Here is a 20,507-nt window from a genome sequence, read left to right on the forward strand (position 1 = left end):
TGTAGAATTAGATCTAGTAGTGTACAATCCGATTATACTTATTAGAATTCGATTTAGTAGTGTACAAGCCCATTTTATACATAGTGTATAAACTTTTTAGTGTTGACTATGTTCTAATGTAGAATTAGATGATAGTATTTTGTGATGATTTAGTATTATTGAATCTTGATATACTTAATAGAATTTGAATCCTTAGTGTAGAAACCGATTTTGTACTTAGTGTAGTTTTTTAGTTTACATCGCATGCTAGTCTTGTGTGTTGATTTAGTAGTGTTTAATCTTACTATACTTAGTATACTCAGTAGAATTTTATTTATTAGTGTGGAACTCGATTTTATTAGTGTAGAAATTTTTTATGGGTTTAGAATTTTTTTAGTGTCCAATCTTCAATTGATATGGTAAATGTAAAATCCAATTTACATAGTGTTGAATCCGATACGCTTTTGTCATGAATGCTTTTTTAGTAGTGTGAAAATTGAAATGTTGTTTTGTAGAATGGTGCCACCACACGATGTCAACTTTCCAGGTCAAGGTGTGCCAGTAGCCTTGCAACTGGAGATCTGTTCGACATCTACCACCACCGGTGTTGTGTTTGTTTAGTGGTAACAAACCTTTTTTCCAATGGGCTATGTCTGTTTTTCAAATTTTTTTCTATGAACACTAAAATTGCATGTTTTTTGTGTTCTTTTCAAAGATCATCCCAGGCAACGTCAGGTTTTATTTCTACCGAAGATATCGTGGTCTTCGAGGCTCCTGGGGGCCCTACACTATGCAGCTCGAGAAAGAACCAAGAATGACCGAGATGGGAGGAGATGGACGGGAACGTTTCCTCGCCCATAACCGTCTCACCGGGGTCCAAATTATCCTCTTCTCCTTAAATAGGAAGAAGACCTAGAGTTTTTGTCATCTATCTGAGCATGGATGATGATGATGAGGACCTATTTGATCATACAATCTTTTCCCACAGAATTAGGCTCGGCGAGGATGAGGCCAGCAACCTCTTCGACAACCTTTTGCCACGTAATAATTATGTCGGGGTGCCATTTGTGACCCGTCTGTCAAGGACCAATGTTGTCGGCCGCCGTCTCATGGTATGTTACTAAAGTTCTTCATCTAAGTGTAGAAATTTGTTTGATATATATGCATGATTAGTGTAGAATTCGATGATACGCCTAGTTTAGAATCCGATTAATATACTTATTGTAGAATCTGATTGATATGCTTAGTGTAGAATTCGATGCTATGCGAATTGAAGTGACAGACATGCTTATTTATCTTAGTGTACATATTTATATTTGTGTGGAATCCGTATGATATGCTTGCAAGAAGATGTGCGCGACTAGTTAATTGACATCCTTGCTATATAGAGGGTCTCGTCAACATCACACACCGGTGTCATCGTCATCACTTCTCCCCAACAGGTGTCCTCGCCCTCCCTAAACTCCGAGCAAGCGACTCCGACTTCTCTGAAGACAAACGTCGACCCAACCCACACCGTAGAAGTTCTGTGGAGACACAATAAGGCACGCGCCAGACAAAGCCACGCGCGCCAAGGACAGCGCAGCTCCGGCTCTGAAAGATAGCTCCGAAGGAGAACTATGCAAGGCTAGCGCCGCGGAAGACCACCGAACAGACCACCTGCTATGTGAGGTGTGTGTGGGGTTTTATGCGAGTGCTACTCAACGGTTTGTGACGGTTTTCGCCCATTTTTCTATTTATTAACCTGGCAAATCTCTTCTTCTTAATTAATGGATGAGGCAAAGCTTTTGCCTCCGTTTTAAAAAGAAAACATCCTTACTATATATATATATATATATATATATATATATGTGTGTGTGTGTGTGTGTGTGTTTTCAGAGATTGTCTAAGAAGCTAGCTCTGCTCCGTGGCATCTAGGCTGACGAAACGGGCTATGCTAGAGAATGCCTTACAACAAGGGGCACCATCTCCATCTCTGCGTACATAGCGGTCCCTAACGGTCGCATTGTTTTATTCTCGGTGGGGTGGAAGGACCTTCCTCGTTGGCAAGAATCTCCAGTCACCGCGAAGAACACCACACCACAACTATGAAGAACACCACGCCACAACTTGAGAATGATAATCGTCATCGGCATAATTTAAAAGTGTGTATGGCTGGACAATCGACGCTGCCTAGTGTATGCATGTTGACAATGACTACGTAGTGTTTATGAGATTGTCATTAATTAACTGGTATTGAGGACGGTAAAACTGCACCACATCCCAGCCCTCTCACGCAGCATAGATGCACACTGCTGTATTACCTTGTCTCATGAACTGTGCTGTTAACAAAGCGCGTGAGAGGGGCAATAAAATGGAAAAGGAGACAAAAACGGAACATTATTTTCATTTGTCAGTAATACAGAACATGATTTACTTTTTGATGAGCTGAGAATAATAAGAAAATAGTTAACCACTATAAACTAGGAAAAGCCAGATACTGCATACATGCGACTTACAGTTGTGTAACATATATGCACAGATTTAATCAACATATCATCCAGCCGTGGTGTACAAAAAAAAATACTTATGGGGATCAAAATAGATTTATTGATTGTCCTTGTTATGGACTGCAAGGTCACTGAAGAGTATTTCTGATTGGTGAATGCCTAGTACTGGTCCCGGTTGCCCTCTTTATAAATTTGAGACAGCAATGCTTGACGATATGACATACATACCAGCTGAGACACATTTACGTAGAGTACATCCTGCAGCGATCATTACACGGTTAAATTTAAGTACATTCTTCTGTTATGCTAGAGAAATCTTATAGTCCCTACATTGTAGTGCAGGGCGTTGATGTAAGATTGAGAGTCACCGGGATATGTGGCGGTGATAAAAGACCCAGTGTCGTTCGATCATGTGTTGATGTATGTACGCTTCACACACCCAGCGTTGAGCACCTTAGCCTATGGGGCTGTTGCTGAGCGCTGGGACACGGGTTTGATATACTTACTTTCTCAAGGTGTAGCACATCCCCAGTACCCGAGCCGAGCCACCTGGCTTGTGCATGCAGAGCCGGTCCAATGTATTTTTGGGGCGTTGTATTTTTTTCATATTAAACTTTTATACTTATTTTAAACTAAGTGTACCATATTACAGTTGTAATCAATATTTTATTATTATTTAGCCACATAAAATGTTTTGAAATAACATTTATATTATTAATTGGTACGCATCTGTAATGTATATAATTGAAAATTTTAATTTTACAAAATGAAAAATCTATGATGTACCAAAACTTTTTTTTATTGCTAAGACAATCTTTCATATTTATTTTTCTAATACTGCATAAACGATGTAGTGTATGCACATTTGCATATACATGTGTGTGTTCATATATTTTTTTAATATTATATTGAATATTATGATAGATATTTATAAATTATGGACACACTAACAAATATTTTTATAGCGATTTCTAGTGTATATTAGGCAGTCATATTTATAGAAACTTCAAGGGCATAAAAAATGTGGCTTGCATGTTTGATCTAGTAATTGGAAGAACCAAAAACGTTGTTGATTATACTTTTACACATGATTGGATTATGTAACATGCTCGTCCAGATTCACTTGCTTTGGTTTGGTGCAAATGAGATGCCTACACGTTTATCGAATTAAAATTATTTATTGGTTTAAACATTGAAATTCAGATATCATAATTTTCATTATGATACTAAAACATGCGTCGTAAAGAGAGACTAATGTATTTGAACTCAACTCCGTCAGTCATATTGGTTTGCCTAAGCGTGGTATAACTTATCAGTATGTGGCGTGAACTTATGCTTCTGCAAATTGAGGCTCTATTTTATCAATTTAATAATCTTTCATATGTAATGTATACTTGAATAGATCTTACTAATGTAAGTTTTAGTTGGGCCCCTCCCCTCTTGGGGCCCGGGGAGGTCGCCCCTTTTGCCTGGCCTATGGGCCGGCCCTGTGTGCAAGCGGCTGAGCTCCCAGTTGCCAGGGACCAAGCTACTATATTGATGATGCGGCACATATACAACAGCAGCAGTCTACACTAGGGATTGTAGTTTCCTGTGTTGGAATTCGGCCCACGGATTAATCACATCAAAACCGGCGAACATGTGCACGAAGAAAAACTGATAGCTAAGAGTATGCCTTCGTACCCTTAATTTTTTCTCTTTTCTATTGTGATTGTCAACTTTTACAAATCAGATTCATCTATACCTGCTAATAAAATAAGATGTGTTTTTGACCACCGTAATTTCATCCGTTTCTAGGTGCAGCATCCAGTTTTGTATGTCATCAGCTTCTGAAGTCACATGGCCTAAAATATGAATTTCAGTTATGGGCCCGTAAAAATATTGCTCCTTATGCATGTAATTATTAGTCCCACCTTGTCACGATTGCCACCAGTCTATTCCATGGCTTGTTTCAGATTGCCACGAGGCCTTTGTGAGAGCATAATGTCTATCATACGACAATTCTGGTGGGGCTCCAAACATGGAAAGAGAAAGCCCAGTTGGGTGGCTTGGAATATAATGACTATGCTGAAGCACTTGGGAGGCCTAGGTTTTCGCGGCATGGAGATATTCAATCTCGCCCTTCTGGCAAGGCAGGCGTGGCGCACCCTAACTGACAGCACCTCACTCAGTGCCCGTATCCTCAAGGCAGTTTACTTCCCACATTGCTCTCTCCTGCAGGCCGAACTGGGGTCGCATCCATCCCAGATATGGCTGGCGATATTGGATGGCCGAGACATCTTGGCGCAAGGGGTTATTAGGCGCATTGGTGATGGGAGACAACAGATATCTGGTGGCATAACTGGATCCCCCATGATGGCCTCAAGCGCCCCATATGCTCACTTGTTCAGAACGCTCCGGAGAGGGTGGCGCAGCTCATAGATCCTACGTCGGCAACGTGGAATGAGAATCTGGTGCGCTCAGTGTTCACTCACTTTGATGCGGAAGAGATCCTACGGATTCCTCTATGTACACGCTGGGTGGGAGATTTCTGGGCATGGCATGAGGAACCTAGAGGAATTTTTAGTGTTCGATCTGCTTACCGAATGATACAATAAACGAAACACAGTAGGGAGGCATGGTTAGCGGAGGAGGACGGTACATCATATGAGCATCAAGTGACCAAGAAGTGGTCCATGATCTGGCACATGCAAGTTCCATCTAAACAGAAGGTTTTCGTTTGGCGGCTTGCAAGTCATTCTATGCCAACAGGGTCGGTCCTCAAACACCGTCACATGGCAACAGAGGATACTTGCTCGTTATGCAGGGATGTTGACACATGGAAACATGCACTTATCTCATGTCCGATGGCAGCAAGTGTTTGGGCGTTGGCTCCAGATGAGTTGGTCCAACATATGGTTGAGCGTGAGGAAGATGATCCGAAGGAGTGGCTGTTTTCATTGCATGAAATATTGATGAGGGATATCTTCGATCGACTGGTGGTGATGCTCTAGGCACTTTGGTATGCGAGGCGTAAGGCAATCCATGAGAACATATTTCAGTCGCCACACTCTGTCAACAGCTTCATATCAAAATATTTGGACGAGCTACAACTGATCCACAACAGGCAACCACCAAAGCAACCTCCTGCCATCAGGTAAAGTGAAGTTCAACGTTGATGCAACGGTAACCAGGAATGGTGGTGCAGTGGTGGTCATCTGCAGAGATGAGAGAGGTATGTTTATGGGAGCTTCCACTCTTTCTTTCAGATACATTGTGGATCCCCCGACTTTGGAAGCCCTTACTATCAGAGAAGCACTCGCTTTGGCTGATGATCTCTACTTAAGGCGCATCCAAGTTGCATCGGACTGCAAAATGGTGGTGCAGGATATACACAAGGAGAATTTGGCAAGTTATGGTGCAGTCATTCATGAGATAGTCGAACATTCTTTAGCTTTTGATTTATATAATTTCAGTCATCAGTTTAGGACCTCAAATTTTGAAGCTCACAACTTAATGAAGCATCCTTTATCTCTCGGTGGTGGCTGCCATGTTTGGTTAGGGCATCCCGGGAATTTACCATCCGTCCCTGTAAACATTGTGAGGATCTAATAAAAGCTTTGTGAGGTTGCCTAAAAAAAAATAGTCCCACCTTGTTCATTTAAATCAAATTCTACCAACTTATATACCTTGGCAAGTTGCATGAATCGAACAAGCCAAAGACACCAACCAGCTCACGAGCACCAGCAATGACGGAAGCAGAAAAAATGACGAAGAAGGGCAGGACATGGACGATGGCCTCATGTGGTTGTGTCCTTAAGAGATAAGGCTGACACCGCTTCTATCCAAATGTTTTGGTCAAGCAGACAAGAGATTGATTCGATCTGGAGCGTCCTCCAAAAAAATAATACATATGACTACGTCAACTTGGCAAGATGGAAGACTGGCTACAAAATCAACCAAGCTGCTTTCTAGGCTAGCTTTACACCAACCGCGGCGCTCGCTCACCGCTTTATTGCTTCTCTCCCTTAGGGCATGTACAGAGGTAGCAGCACCAAGCGGTGGTCTCATCCCATCCACATAGATATGTAGCTATAAGACCACCGTTTGAACATTTACCACCCAATGGAAGCAGTTGTTTGAGGTATGACAGGAGCAAGTTCCTCTAATTCACTTTATCAAACCGCCACCGCAAGATGAGAGGAGCCAAGACGTGGTCCTGTGAGTTTTGGCAGTGAGGAAGCGGCCTCCTCTGCAAGATCCCGCTTGTGTCTGCAAGCTATACCTTTTGGCAAACTGGACAATCCGATCCTATGTGGAGTGCTGGAGCAGCTGTCCAACCTGGAGCGTTGGACATGCCCTTATCTGTTCTCCACAAGCGTGAGCCACTCATTCCTTACCTCTGTTTCTGCTTCCATTAGCACAACGCTTGCCGCGGCCCTGCTCCTGCAATACTGAAGTTCTGCACCGCTGCTGCAAACCACCATCGTCGTTTTTCAAGCACATGGGTCCAGATGCTGTGAGGGGCGGTGACTATCGGGAGTGCTAGGAGGTGCGAGGGGGCACGACCACTTATGCGCGAGGGCCGGATTGGCTACAAAGCCGATGGAGCAGCATGGGCGGCTATTCGGTCAGCATCTCTATTGCAGACGCACGCCGACGCTGCACACCCAGGCCACCGGCGAACTGTTGCGGTTGCACAACATTGTTGTGGGGGCAGCGAGGGCCGCTGCAAAAGACGACATCGAGCACCACTGCTACAGAAGAGGGCATCGACGTTGCACTGGCCGTTGATGTTGTGCAACACGACGCAGCGCGGCGAGGCTGCAGTGGTTGGCGTTGTTGTGCCACACCCACACGATGGACGCTCATCAGCGGCCGCCGGTGCTGCAGTTCGGCGGGTCATTGAAGCTCCGCCAAGGCTGCAATGAAGCATTGCCAGAGTTGCAGTGAAGGGCCACAAGGCCATTTAATCTCCTTCGGAGTTGCAATTGAGCGCCGCGGTGGGTCATTGAAGCTTCGTCGGGGCTGCAATGAAGTGTTGTCGGAGCTGCAGTGAAACACCACAGGGTCATTGAATCTCCGCGAGGCTGCAATCTCCGCGAGGCTGCAATGGAGCACTGCCGGACGCGAGCTTGTATTAGACTCTCCCCTCGTGGTGTTCTCCTATTTTTCTGGTAATTTTTTTCATAAGAGAAAAAAGGTGGAGGTCAAAAAAAGGACCAATTGTACCAACACTCATTCATTCAAGTCTTTACACTAGGAAGAGTTGATTGGTGATATGATCAGTGTGAAGTTACACATACCTTTTATAAAAGCCGGACGTGACAACAATGCGTCAAATGTCGAATAACTCAGCTTCATTGTGACTCAAGAAGGAAAGTAAAAATAAGGGAGAACATGCAAGTATTAGGCATTTCTTTAATCCTTTGAAATAACAAGCATAATTTATTTATTTCCACATGCAAAAGACATCTGCCAGGACCATACTACTACTAGCTAGCGATGATGTAAGATTGGGATGCACTGGGAAACGTAGTGCTAGTCATTTTGTTCAGACAAGAATTTGAGGTCCAACTGTACCATCCTTTGAGCATTATCAGAGTATTCTCATCTCGCTCAAAATAGGTTACAAGGTTGAGAGGAAGCCCCGTAGCAAAGCAGGAAAAGGTTAAATGGAAAATAAAAATCACCTCCCCTATTCCATCAGGAAACGCCATGCCACGCCGTTGGTCAATGGGCTCGACGACAGTGTCTCCAAGAGGGCAATGGCGCAAAGCGTTACCACACCGAATCTGAAGCGGACAAGGGGAACTATGGCATGAACAAGATAACCACAATGACGTCCTCAGGAGAAATGCGACATGCACGGGCGCCATCACCGATGGTGTCGAAAAGCAGAGCTTTTGCCCGGTGTGTCACATCTGCATCTTGAAATCTTTTTTTTTTTTTCCTCAAAGAGCCTCGTACAATTTGAACATATAGGTGTCCGCCAGTCGTGCAAATCGGAGTGGAAAGGAATAGATGAGTGATCTGAAAAACAACTGAGTGACTCGATAGGAAACATACGTCCTCTGTCGGTAGGGCTACACGAATGAATTCCGTCCTTGGTAATTACCGATGTGGGCTCTTCTTTTTTCAAATCTCTGGGTGAGGGTGCCCAACCTAATGGACTAATTTACATCAAGATTCTATTTTCAAATTGATGAATACAAAAAGTACCGGCTAGCAAAATTGAATGTAATCTAACGTCTGAAAGACATGTGTGCATTTAGAATCTGTTCGGGATATATCTATTAGGTATGACCCGCCAAGGAGGGGCCGGATTATACCTATGATGATTCTTGATATGAAGCCCACGAAGACATTGAAGATAGAGGTTCACAACCCAAGGCCCAAGGGTGAATTAAGGCTCGTAGAGTAAACCGCCATATATGTAAGACTTGTATTGTAAGGCATGTAAAGATAGTCACCGAGTCGGACACATTGTCTATGAGCCGGCCGGGACTCCGTGAGCCGCTGGGCATCAGCCTGTGTATATAAAGGGACAACCCGACCGCAGACCGAAAGCTAGGTCAAGCGGATTCGCTCCCTGGTAATCGAGACATAAGCAATACCACCTCAAATTGGATTAGGCCTTTACCTTCACCGCAAGGGCCGAACCAGTATAAACTCCTGTGTCCTTTGTCCCATTGAACCTGTTTAAGCTAACCTAGAGGCGATGGCTCCACGACTAAGTCCTTTCATTAGGACATCTGCTGTGACTATTCCACGACAGTTGGCGCCCACCGTGGGGCCAGCGGACGGTGGTTTCAAGTTCTTGAAGAGCAGCTTCGAAGGGATCAAAGGATACACTGTGGGCCGGATGACCAAGAGTCGTCGCGCAAACTCTACATCGACGATGCAGGCTGGGGCACCGAGGGCGGCTCAATTGAGTACGGGTACCGGGTCACCTTTGGCGGAATTCACGTCTTCATCGGCAAGATCGGCGAGCCGGGCCCTGAGCCGGACATCTGCACAGACATCATCAAGACGGCTCAGCGTGCAAGACCTGCCCGAGCTCAGCCCGCCGTGAAGCGTGCCTTCGTGGCATGCATCCATGGAGGGGAATTTGATGAAGGATCTATGTCTGGTGGTGAGACGGCCATCTACTCTGATGGTGATTCATCCACGGGCGAGACTACTTCGTTGTATCAACTACAAGATGGTAGGCTTTGGGGCTATTCTGATGGCGACAGTATTCCAGACCCCTATGAGCCGCCGAACCGGGTTGCAATCTTTATGGCCGGGACGCAGCCCATGCAGAATTCTTCAACTGTGGCAGTAATGACCTTCGTGTCAGCAGCGACGATGGCAGCCGGGGCAGGAGGCCCTGTGCGCCCGCCGGCTCAAGTTTTGACAGACTTGTTGGATAAGTTGACGGCCTTGTTGACAGTAGAAGTCAACCCGGCGAATCAAGATCAGCACAACACAGAAGTTACAAAGCTGCGAAATGAGATAGCACAAGCCAAGGCAGACCTGGTGGCTGAGGACGTCAGGATGGCTGCGGAGCGAGCTGTCGTGGATGCCCAGGCGCAACGGATACAAGCAGAGACTTACTGGCTTACGATGGATCAGAACGCTTCAAATGAAGTCATGAGAAGGAGGCACATATCTTGTCTACCTTCAATTTATGAGGGGAGAAATCTCTTTTGCACGGCTGGAGCGGGGACCAGTAACCCTCCGCAGTTAAACCGGGTTGCAGCAGCTGGGGTCGGAACGCCAGTTCAGCCACACATAGCGGAGCAACCTCCTTTGAACACTGTTCCGCCTCAGCATGTGCCAACACCACCGGGTCATTATTCTAACCCGTTGGATAACATGATTGCGGCGGCAACATGATTGGCAGCTCTCCCAGTGGAAGGCGATTCTCCAGCAGCGATTGAACACGGAGAGTCAAGCAGCTTCTTCAAATGGCAAGGGTACAATAGGAGGCGTACTCTTATAGCCAAGACATAATTCATTCGACCCCTCGTCCAAGCCGGAGCTATAGCAGATACATGGACTCACCAGCTGTTTCAAGCAACGCCCAGCATCGTGAGCAGCTGCATGGGAATGACCCAGCGGGTGATGGTGTTCAAGGTGCGGTCCATCAGGGCAGGATGCATCAAGAAGCTGAGCAGGCGGCTCAGCCAGCGGTTTATCAGCGGCTTCCGGCTTATCCGACTGCTTCTCTTGAGGCAGGCGTGACCTCCAGATCTACAGGTGTACCCTGTTTGGTGCCGGCTCTCCGTAATGAACGTCTGCCTAAGGATTTCAAAGGACCTCGTAAGGTGCCTAATTACACAACGACTTACCCCCTGAGGCGTGGATTGAAAGTTATGAGATGTCCATGGAACTGTTGGAAGTCAGTGACGCCGCTTGTGCTAAGTAATTTACCATGATGCTAGATGGAATAGCCCGTAATTGGTTAAAAGGGGTGCCGGCTAATTCTATAGGGTCATGGGCCGAGTTAAAAGCCCGGTTTATTCAGAACTTCAAAGACACATGCGAACAGCCCACGTCGATTATTATAAATTGTGGACTTGGCTACTTGCGTCCAAGAGGAGGGTGAATCAACAACCCATTGGGTGAGCCGGGTCAAAGCTATCGTACATTCATCCAATAACATGAATGTCGGTTCTGCAATCTTGGGGGCTGGCAGGATGTGCATAATTTACAAAATAAGAGCTCATACCTCAAATTTTTGATGCATCTGCTGCACCATCTCATCTTCAACGTCATGGATGGAGTGAACTTGGCTGAGATAGCCAGAATATACTTCGCCAATGCTCAGCTTGGTGTAGTTGGCAACATCAAACCTCACCTTTCGCCGTTCAATATTCTCTTCCTTGGCGGAATGCTTGGCTAAGACGGTTGGCCTCCCCGGCTCTCAAAAGATGGTGTTGGTGATAACAACGTCATCATCTTGAGTATCAACTGCCTTCACAGGACTAGATGCTTCAGGATTCATAGGGTCAAAGGTAGCTTTCTCCATAGGAGGGTCAGAAGTCATTGGCGGGTCATTGAGAACCGATGCTGATGATGGAGGAATCGGATCTTTAGGAGCTGCAATTGATTGCTCCAGTTCACCAACTTTCGGGTCCTCGACCGGCTTATTCACCCTTACCTTGTTGCTGGGCTTGGATTTTCCACTACATGAGTTGTGAGAGGTCAGTATAAGTCTCAAGGAGCTTAATGGGAAAGTAAGTAATTATTATTACCCGGGAGCAGTCTTGAAAGCTGGCATATTAGATTGAATTAAGTCACCGGAATAAGAATGTGATGTTTCCTGATACTTTGAGCCGGAAGAATTGAGTGGTTGACGAGTAAGACCCGCCAAAGGATAAAAAGAGTTTAACTCGGGGGTGACCTCATTTCGACGCTTCTTTGGAGTATTCGGTAAGCCGGAGGATAGTTCTGCATCCTTGCTGGTCTGAGTCTGTCGCCGGTATTCATGCTGCTGTTGCTTCAAAAGAAAGTGAGGATCCAGATGAGCTAAGGGGTGTGAAAATCTTACTTTTCGGGTTACTCTTTGGAGTTTTAGTCTTGGCAAAGGCTCGGAGTCGGACGAAACCATAGTTACCTCTTCTTCAACAGCTTGACTGGTCCCCGTCTCATCCTGATGATAGTCAATGTCAATATGATGGTTGAAAAAGGAGCCAAGAGAGTCAAGGGCTACCTCCGATTCAGAGGTCTCGTCCAACACAAGCAACTCAGAAGCGCTGGGCTTCTTTCCCATCTTTTTGGTGGTCTTCTTCGCAGTTTTCTTCGCCTTCCTGGCTCTCTTGGCAGCTTCATAATAATACTCTTTCTTCCAAAAGTCGTCATCAGCCTATGAAAGTCATCAATGTTGAGTTAAAACAAAGTATTTAAGGATGAAAGAAAAATAAATGAGTTGGCGGCTTACCCCTGGTGCCAGGTTAGATTTGCAGAAAGGGCTTAAGCCCACCTTGTTGGAGTCTGCTGGGCTCTCATGGAGAAGGGATTTTGTCATCTCGTTGATGGCTTCATCAGTCAAGTCCACGGAGTTGTGGTGCAGAGGATCTTTCTTCTCACCCGTGTAGGTACACATCAAACCGGAGTGGTGGCTCAAGGGGACGACTCGCCAGGCAACCCAGCACCGGACTAAGTCAACGCCAGTTATAGGTTGTTCCCCAATAGAGCTTTGACTTTGGCAATGGTGGGGGCGAGTTTCTTGCGTTCAACTGCTGTAAGCTTATCAGGGAGAGGGTGATTTGATTCAAGACGCAAGGCGCAAAAGCCGGGCAATTGGTTCTCGTCAGCCGGAGAAGTATCCTTGCAGTAGAACCATGTTTGGTTCCAATCCTTGGGATGACTCGGTAGATGAGCATAAGGAAATATAGCGTCTCTCCGTCGCTGGATTGAGATCCCACCGAGTTCCAAGCTGGGTCCATTGGAGTACTCATTTTTCCGGTTCAAATAAAAATACTCTCTGAATAATTCCACAGTGGGCTCCTCTTGAAGGTAGACTTCGCAGAACACTTGGAAAATTGCATATGTTAGAGACGGAATTGGGTTTGATGTCTTGAGGATGAAGGTTGATAAAGTACAGAATGTCCCGGAAAAAATTAAAGCCGGGCGGTGAGAAGCCCCGGTTCATATGATCAGTGAAGACAATGGCTTCGCCTTCCTTGGGCTGAGGTTTCCCTTCTTCCGGATTGGGGGCGGGGTAAGACATAACAGAATTCTTCGGCAAGTAATCGGTTTTCACAAAGTATTGAAGAGTGTTTTTCGTGACAATGGAAGGAACCCAGTTGCAGGAAGTGGTCGTCTTGGGCGGCATTGTGAAAAAGCGAGCCTAAAAAAGAAGAAAAGAGAACAAATTTGCAGGTTCAAACTAAGTCGGACGAAAAGTTTTACAACACATACTCAAATGGCGGCTTACAAAGGGGCCTAATGGTACGTGACTAGTTACAGCGGGTTATGTAAGCCGCCATGAGCAGTTTGATGTCTATCAAAGGAGAAATCTATTTAGCATTGAATTTAACTACGGCCGGTTATATGAGCCGCTAGGACTAGGTGGATTTGTCAAGAAACAAGAATTTTCTACTAAGTGTTGGACAAACAAGTTTCACAAACTACAAGCATAAATTGGGATCTGGCGCTGTGTGAAAAAGAAAATAAATCAAAACCTAAAAACAGGAGCAAGGAGTTCGTAGGTTCTGATGCAATCTTATCCTAATGGAAAGGATCTGTTGGTATTGAAAGCAGGGGCAAAACTACTACCGCGCAAGATATATGATATTTCCAGATCGAACGATGCTCGGATTGGCAATAAACTATGAAAGCTATGAAGAACATGAAGAACTATGAAAACCCTAACGCAGATCTGGAGTACATGGGGAAGAGCACTTACCGAGGCAGATGAGCTGCGGAGGAGCATCGCTATTCTCTGGTCCATTCAGGGTGATGCAGCGGCCAAGGATGAGGACGGCGGTGGGCTTTGCGGCGGCGGCGGCGGCGGTGGAGCTCGAGCACAGGAGGGTCGCAAGAGGAGGAAGACGAAGGAAAGAGGGGAGAATGAGAAGAAACCGTTCGTGACTATTTATAAGGAGAAGGCTAATAAGTGGGTGCGAAAAATGAGGAAGCCAAAACGTGGTTATCCAGCTGCTCGGGCGCCTCGATTCTTGGGATGGTTATTAAGATAAGGATCCGTTGAGATATGATGGATTTTGAGTGAATTAAATGACATGTGACGTCATGGAGGGTTATCACAAATCCAGAAAATGACGTCATGGCGGGTTACGGATTCTTGCACAAGTAAGAAGGCAAGATTCTTTCAATGTGTTGAAGATTGACATGAACAAGTTCAAATCAACCTGGGGCCTAATGTTGGGGATATAACTATTATGTATGACCCGCCCAGGAGGGGCCAGGTTATACCTATGACGATTCTTGATATGAAGCCCAAGAAGACATTGAAGATAGCGGTTCACAACACAAGGCCCAAGGGCGACTTAAGGCCCGTAGAGTAAACCGCCATATATGTAAGACTTGTATTGTAAGGCATGTAAAGATAGTCACCGAGCCGGACACGTTGTCTATGAGCCGGCCGTGACTCCATGAGCCACTGGGTGTCAACCTGTCTATATAAAGGGACGACCTGGCGGCGGTTCAAGACAAGAAACAACAGATCAAAATCTAGGTCAAGCGGATTCGCTCCCTGGTAATCGAGACATAGGTAATACCACCTCAAACTGGATTAGGCCTTTTCCTTCACCGCAAGGTGCCGAACCAATAAAAACTCTTGTGTCCTTTGTCCCATTTAACCTCTTTAAGCTAACCTAGAGGCGATGGCTCCACGACTAAGTCCTTTCGCGAGGACATCTGCCGTGACTATTTCACGACAGAATGCATGATTTGGGATCGAAAACAAATATTCTCATTTGTAAATGGATCTTTAAGATATTAAACGGGGACCTATGTTGCAGGACCGCCTTTGTAATAAAAAAATACTTGGGATCTAAAATGTTACCACATGTGTGCAGTGGAACATAGGAGACTCGCTTCCTTGGCGGGCCTTATGTTGGTTTAAAAGTTTTTCTTTACTTTTATTTTGGGAAGTTAGGAGCTAAAGATAGTATGGCAAGTATAAATCTCAGAGGATAAGTGGTTTTCTTGTAAACTTTTGAAAAAAGAATACCCATGTTTGAATAATATCGGAAGATATTAGAACGCCTCATTGGCAATGGTTAAAACTAGAGTTATTGATGTCTCACAGTTTTTATATTTATTACTGTTGTTCTCTTCCGGACATTACCTTCTTGTCTATTTTTGTACATATAGAATAAATTTTTTATCACCCATATGAAAACAATTCATCACATATTTGAAAAAAATCATCATGTATTAAAAAGAGAAAAGAAAAACAAAAAGGAGAATATAACATTTTATTTTATCTTACCTAATAATATAAAAAATCAGGTTTCTGGTCATCCATCATGGCATGTTGCAGAAAAGTTCCTCTATTTTAGAGAATTCAACCCACAGTCCTGTTTTAAGTAAGAACGAATCATTCTTTTCATATTTTACACAAAATTCTCTGTGTTTTCTTGAAATCAACCTGCCGTCCGGATTTAAGTCACAACCGAACCATTTTTTTATATTTTTTGAAAACCCCCCTTACCTTTTAAGTAATTCATCCGAGCATCATATTTAAGTCAAACAAATGCTTTTCTAAATCATCCATATCTTTTAAACCGTAACTCCAATTTGAACATGTTATATATGAAATTTGACTAGAAAAATATGTAAAATATGGATATGAGATCAATTTTACCTGTCAAGTATTTTTAAATATTAGTTTGGAAGATATTTAAGTCAAACAAATGATTTTCTAAATTATCCGTATCTTTTAGATTGTAACTCCGATTTTAACATGTTATATATGAAATTTGATTAGAAAAATGTGTGGAATCTGAATATGATGTTAATTTCACCTGTTAAATATTTTAAAAAATATTGTTTTGGAAGCAAACCTATAATTTATAGCGCATGATCCATTTTTTCTTTCGTACCGGCGGCGATCCGGATTGCAAATAAACACCCCACTATAACCATATAGGGGAAAACATCGATAACAACACATGCATACCTCTGAAAAACGTCCCAGGGGAAAACAACAAATTTCTCATCGCGAGAGTGAGAGAAAGTGTGTGAGAGAGAGGGAGAGGGAGGAGAAAGGAAGAGAGAGAGACGCCTTAGGATTAAGCATATTCAAACCCATTTTGTTTTGTGTGAACACTAAGGCCATCGCCGGTGAGGGTGAGAAGGAGGATAAGCGGGAACACAAGTATGATGCCTCCCTAAAATAAAGGAGATGGACCTATTGTGGTCTTGAGTGATGGTTGTTGGGTTAAGAGCGTGCATTATGTTTTTTCTCCCGTTGTAACGCACGGGCTCTTTTGCTAGTATGTACAAAACATTTCTTAAAAATGATGACCTTTTTTTATCAAATACCTTATCCTTTTAAAAAATATATAATAAAAACTACTTTAGGAAATGAACATTTATACATATGGCCTTTTTTATTTGTGTACATGAACATTTTTTTTCCTGGCATTCACTGTAATGTGTTAAGAAAACTGTTTTTATTCTTTCTTGAATATACGATTTATTTCAATATACTTTCACAGGGTTTTTTAAACTATTAAATAAAGAAACAAAGGTAAAAAAACCAAGGACATATTGGCCGTGGCCTGCCGTGAGGTGTTATTCCTTCTTTCCTGCTAGACTACGAGAAAAAGGAGCCTGGGACGTGAGGAAGGGAATTTCAAGACAACTCTTGTTGAATTGTATATGTCACATTATATATATCACGCAATTTTTAATCAGGCAGGACATTCAAGTCTATACTAGCAAACGCCTACTTGATTCTTCTATACAAACCGTGCGTCACGTCCACGGTCCTCTTCAGAAAATTTATTTTCAAGAACACAGTTATTCATTCTTTCATTAACAAATCTTCCAAGCACCAAGCAGGTATCACTATCAGATGTACACTCCTAAAATAATCAAGCAGGTGTCACTATCAGATGTGCATCAGGCGTATTTCTTTGTTCTGCCGTATAACTTTTATACAATCTGGCTGGCCAATCAAATTTGCCCATCATTTTTATACCACTAGCCGGCCACCATAATCCACGGCAACGCACAAGCCCTTTTCCACAGACAACTTCGTACACGCACCGGGTCTCTCAGTCTCATATTTTGAACAAGTACATGACACTATATATACCACCAAGTCCCATCCAACAAACCAAACCAAAGTACAGACACTTGCCATCCTGGCTTGCATCTGCCTCTGCAGTACTGTCATTGTTGCAGTTTGGTGCCTAACCGAAGATGGCCATCCACAAGGTTTTGCTTCTTGCCATCCTTGGAAGCATCTGCCTCTATGGCACTGTCATTGCAGCTCGTGAGCTGAACGATGACTTGTCGATGGTGGTCAAGCATGAGAACTGGATGGCGCAGTATGGCCGTGTGTACAAGGACGCCACTGAGAAGGCACGTCGGTTCGAGATTTTCAAATCCAATGTCGGATTCATTGAAATGTTCAATGCCCAGAATCATAAGTTCTGGCTCGGCATTAACGAGTTCGCTGATATCACCAATGATGAGGTCAAGACAACCAACACAAACAAGGGGTTCAAGGCAAACGCCATGCGAGTTCTTTCTACAGGATTCAGGTATGAGAATATGAGTTTTGATGCTGTTCCAGCAACGATGGACTGGAGAGCCAAGGGGGCTGTCACCCCTATCAAGGATCAAGGCCAGTGTGGTAAGTACACAAAATATGTGTTGCACTGCATATATGTGTTATTATTTTATAGGATAACACTATAAAAACACAATTATTTCTAGGCTGCTGCTGGGCATTTTCTGCTGTTGCCGCGATGGAGGGCATTGTAAAACTGAAAACCGGCAAGTTAATCTCACTGTCAGAGCAAGAGTTGGTTGATTGTGATGTTCATGGTGAAGATCAAGGCTGCGAGGGAGGACTCATGGATGATGCCTTCAAATTCATTATCAAGAACGGAGGTCTGACCATGGAGTCCAGCTACCCATATACTGCAGCTGACGGCAAGTGCAAGGCTGGATCCAACAGCGCCGCAACCATCACTGGCTTTGAGGATGTGCCTGCCAATAACGAGGGTGCCCTTATGAAGGCGGTGGCAAACCAACCAGTGTCCGTAGCTGTGGACGGAGGCGACATGACATTCCAATTCTACTCTGGTGGGGTGATGACCGGCTCCTGCGGTACTGACTTGGACCATGGTATTGCGGCCATTGGATATGGAAAAACTAGTGATGGAACAAGTTATTGGTTGATGAAGAATTCATGGGGCACAACCTGGGGCGAGAATGGGTACTTGAGAATGGAGAAGGACATTGCAGACAAGAAGGGCATGTGTGGTCTGGCCATGGAGCCTTCATACCCCACCAAATAGAAATGTCACCAAATGCCACCTAATCATACATATGCACAATCCTCCAATAACTAAGGTCCCCATGTCCTATGTATAGTTCATATATGTCTGTGAGTTATGTACGATAATGTATCTTATGTCCATACATTGTTATACTTTGTAAATTAATACCGTGTGTGATATATTGTATAGTATGTGAAAATCTGATTAAGAATTATGTTGATATATATTCATGAAGCTTTCAAGTGTCTAAAACATTTGAATATGTTAAGAGTAATCTCTAAAGGGTATTTTTCATATATATGATTTTTATATTGGGTCTTTTCCTTATTTATTGGAATATAATGTCTTAACTAAAAATTGGAGGCATCCTACGGGTGATTTGTATCACTAGATAATACTACATGCACTATTTCAAATTAATCAATTCATTGCAACAAGATTTTGAGGAAACTCCAACTTCCCAAAATAGCCTAATGCAAGACACCTTATGATAAGGTGATAGGCTATGACAAAGGAGACATCATTATATTATCATAAATATGCATATTGTGATGTTTATTGAGATCGTAGGTTGATATTTTATGTTTTTTTTCATGTATCTGGTCAACTGACACATTTATGGGTTCTTGTTTTATACACATTTAGGCATTCAGTTTCAACTTTCCGTATGAAATCAAGCTTATAGAATTTCCTAGTTCTGCAACAATCAAAATATGTATGCAAAGCAATTTTAGGACGAACAGAGAATCATCTTCTTGCATTAATTAATTATAGGAAAGTATTTTATCATATGGAACGGTAAGAATATACGTGGACATAATAAAGTGACAATTGCTATGAAAATAGTTTTATAGTTTCCATATGGTTTTTTGAATTGATTCTATAACATGTAAAAAAAATCGCATGTTGTAAGAACACTAAAAATTGAACATCCTTCTAAATGGTGAGAAGATAGCACTTTACTTGCAAAAGTAAAATGTAATTATCTTTAAAAGAATTGTACCACTGGAATCACGGCCTACTTGATTATCTCGAAGTAAGGAATGCATTGGTATGACTTCAAGTTGACATATATTCCGCAGCGAAGTTGGCAATATGTTTATCTGAGCTTCCTTCTTCCTGCAATGCATCCTTGGCCTTTTGAATCCACTTTGCAGATTTTCTTTTGTACATATCCTTCTATCTCTGTCCATTACCTTTCTAATCCACATCTTGGCCTCCATCGTCTCTAGCCATAACTTCCCGCCCTTCTGTACTCGCACGCCCATGCCCCACACGCTCTCCGCAAACTTTGCTATGGTGGGCTGGTCTGAACAAAGTGGGATTCCCACAAGAGGAACACCACTAACAACTGCCTCCAATGTCGAGTACCACCCGCGGTGGGCAACAAAGCGACCTACATGTATATTCGTGAATTTAGATCTGAAGAGTTGTCCTTATTTTATTACTTTGTAAAACATTTTTATATTCTTGTGCATAAAAATAAAACAAATGTATTTTGTCTTACCACACCAATAGCCTTGTGTGACAAAACTTCAAGTTGGGGGTACCACGCAACAATTGATCCATTATTCACATATTTCACCTTTAGTTCTACAGATAACTTGTGTGACTTGTCATATCTGAAATCTCCGAAAAAGTGTTGGGCAAAATTGTGTACTCCATTGTGATTCTCTTCCAACTGGGCTGCGTCATAGTTAGAGACGGTCCCATAGGATACAAGCACAATAGAGGAAATGCTATGCTTTTCTACCCAATCCTTATACGTTGCATCACCACTAGACAAGTTGAAACCATAAGACATGTTGGATGATAGGTTGGGCCTATCATCTTAGCTCTCCATGTTAACTCCATGTACTCCGCCTCCTGCTTGGTTGGAAAAATTTAAAAGATCAAATTTCAACTAAAACCGACTAAAAAGAATCAAGTATAAGAACGTCATACTCATAGGAGCGTATTTGTTCGTTCCTACCCATATGAATCCATTCACATGACCGATCCATTGTGACATAATTAATAGTCGAGGGTAGAACACATGTATGTAATGGTCGTGCAGGTACTTATAGCGCTTGAGGCCCTTATGCCG

At 43.4% G+C, this 20,507-nt stretch overlaps 1 protein-coding gene across 1 annotated transcript; it reads left to right on the forward strand.

Moving 5' to 3' along the window:
- Window positions 1-17,333: 17,333 nt before the first annotated feature.
- Window positions 17,334-18,439, forward strand: LOC119366992 (senescence-specific cysteine protease SAG39-like). The gene is made up of 2 exons (XM_037632638.1): window positions 17,334-17,769; window positions 17,853-18,439. Exons 1-2 carry the CDS (start codon window positions 17,334-17,336, stop codon window positions 18,437-18,439), a joined length of 1,023 nt encoding a protein of 340 aa, XP_037488535.1.
- Window positions 18,440-20,507: the final 2,068 nt, after the last annotated feature.

This window comes from Triticum dicoccoides, chromosome 2B (genome assembly GCF_002162155.2).
Source record: "Triticum dicoccoides isolate Atlit2015 ecotype Zavitan chromosome 2B, WEW_v2.0, whole genome shotgun sequence".
Lineage (NCBI taxonomy): Eukaryota > Viridiplantae > Streptophyta > Magnoliopsida > Poales > Poaceae > Triticum > Triticum dicoccoides.

Coding starts and splice junctions, on each gene's coding strand:
- LOC119366992 (XM_037632638.1), top strand. CDS start 17,334: ATGGCCATCCACAAGGTTTTGCTTCTTGCCATCCTTGGAAGCATCTGC. Junction 17,770..17,852: donor CAAGGATCAAGGCCAGTGTG/GTAAGTACACAA, acceptor AATTATTTCTAG/GCTGCTGCTGGGCATTTTCT.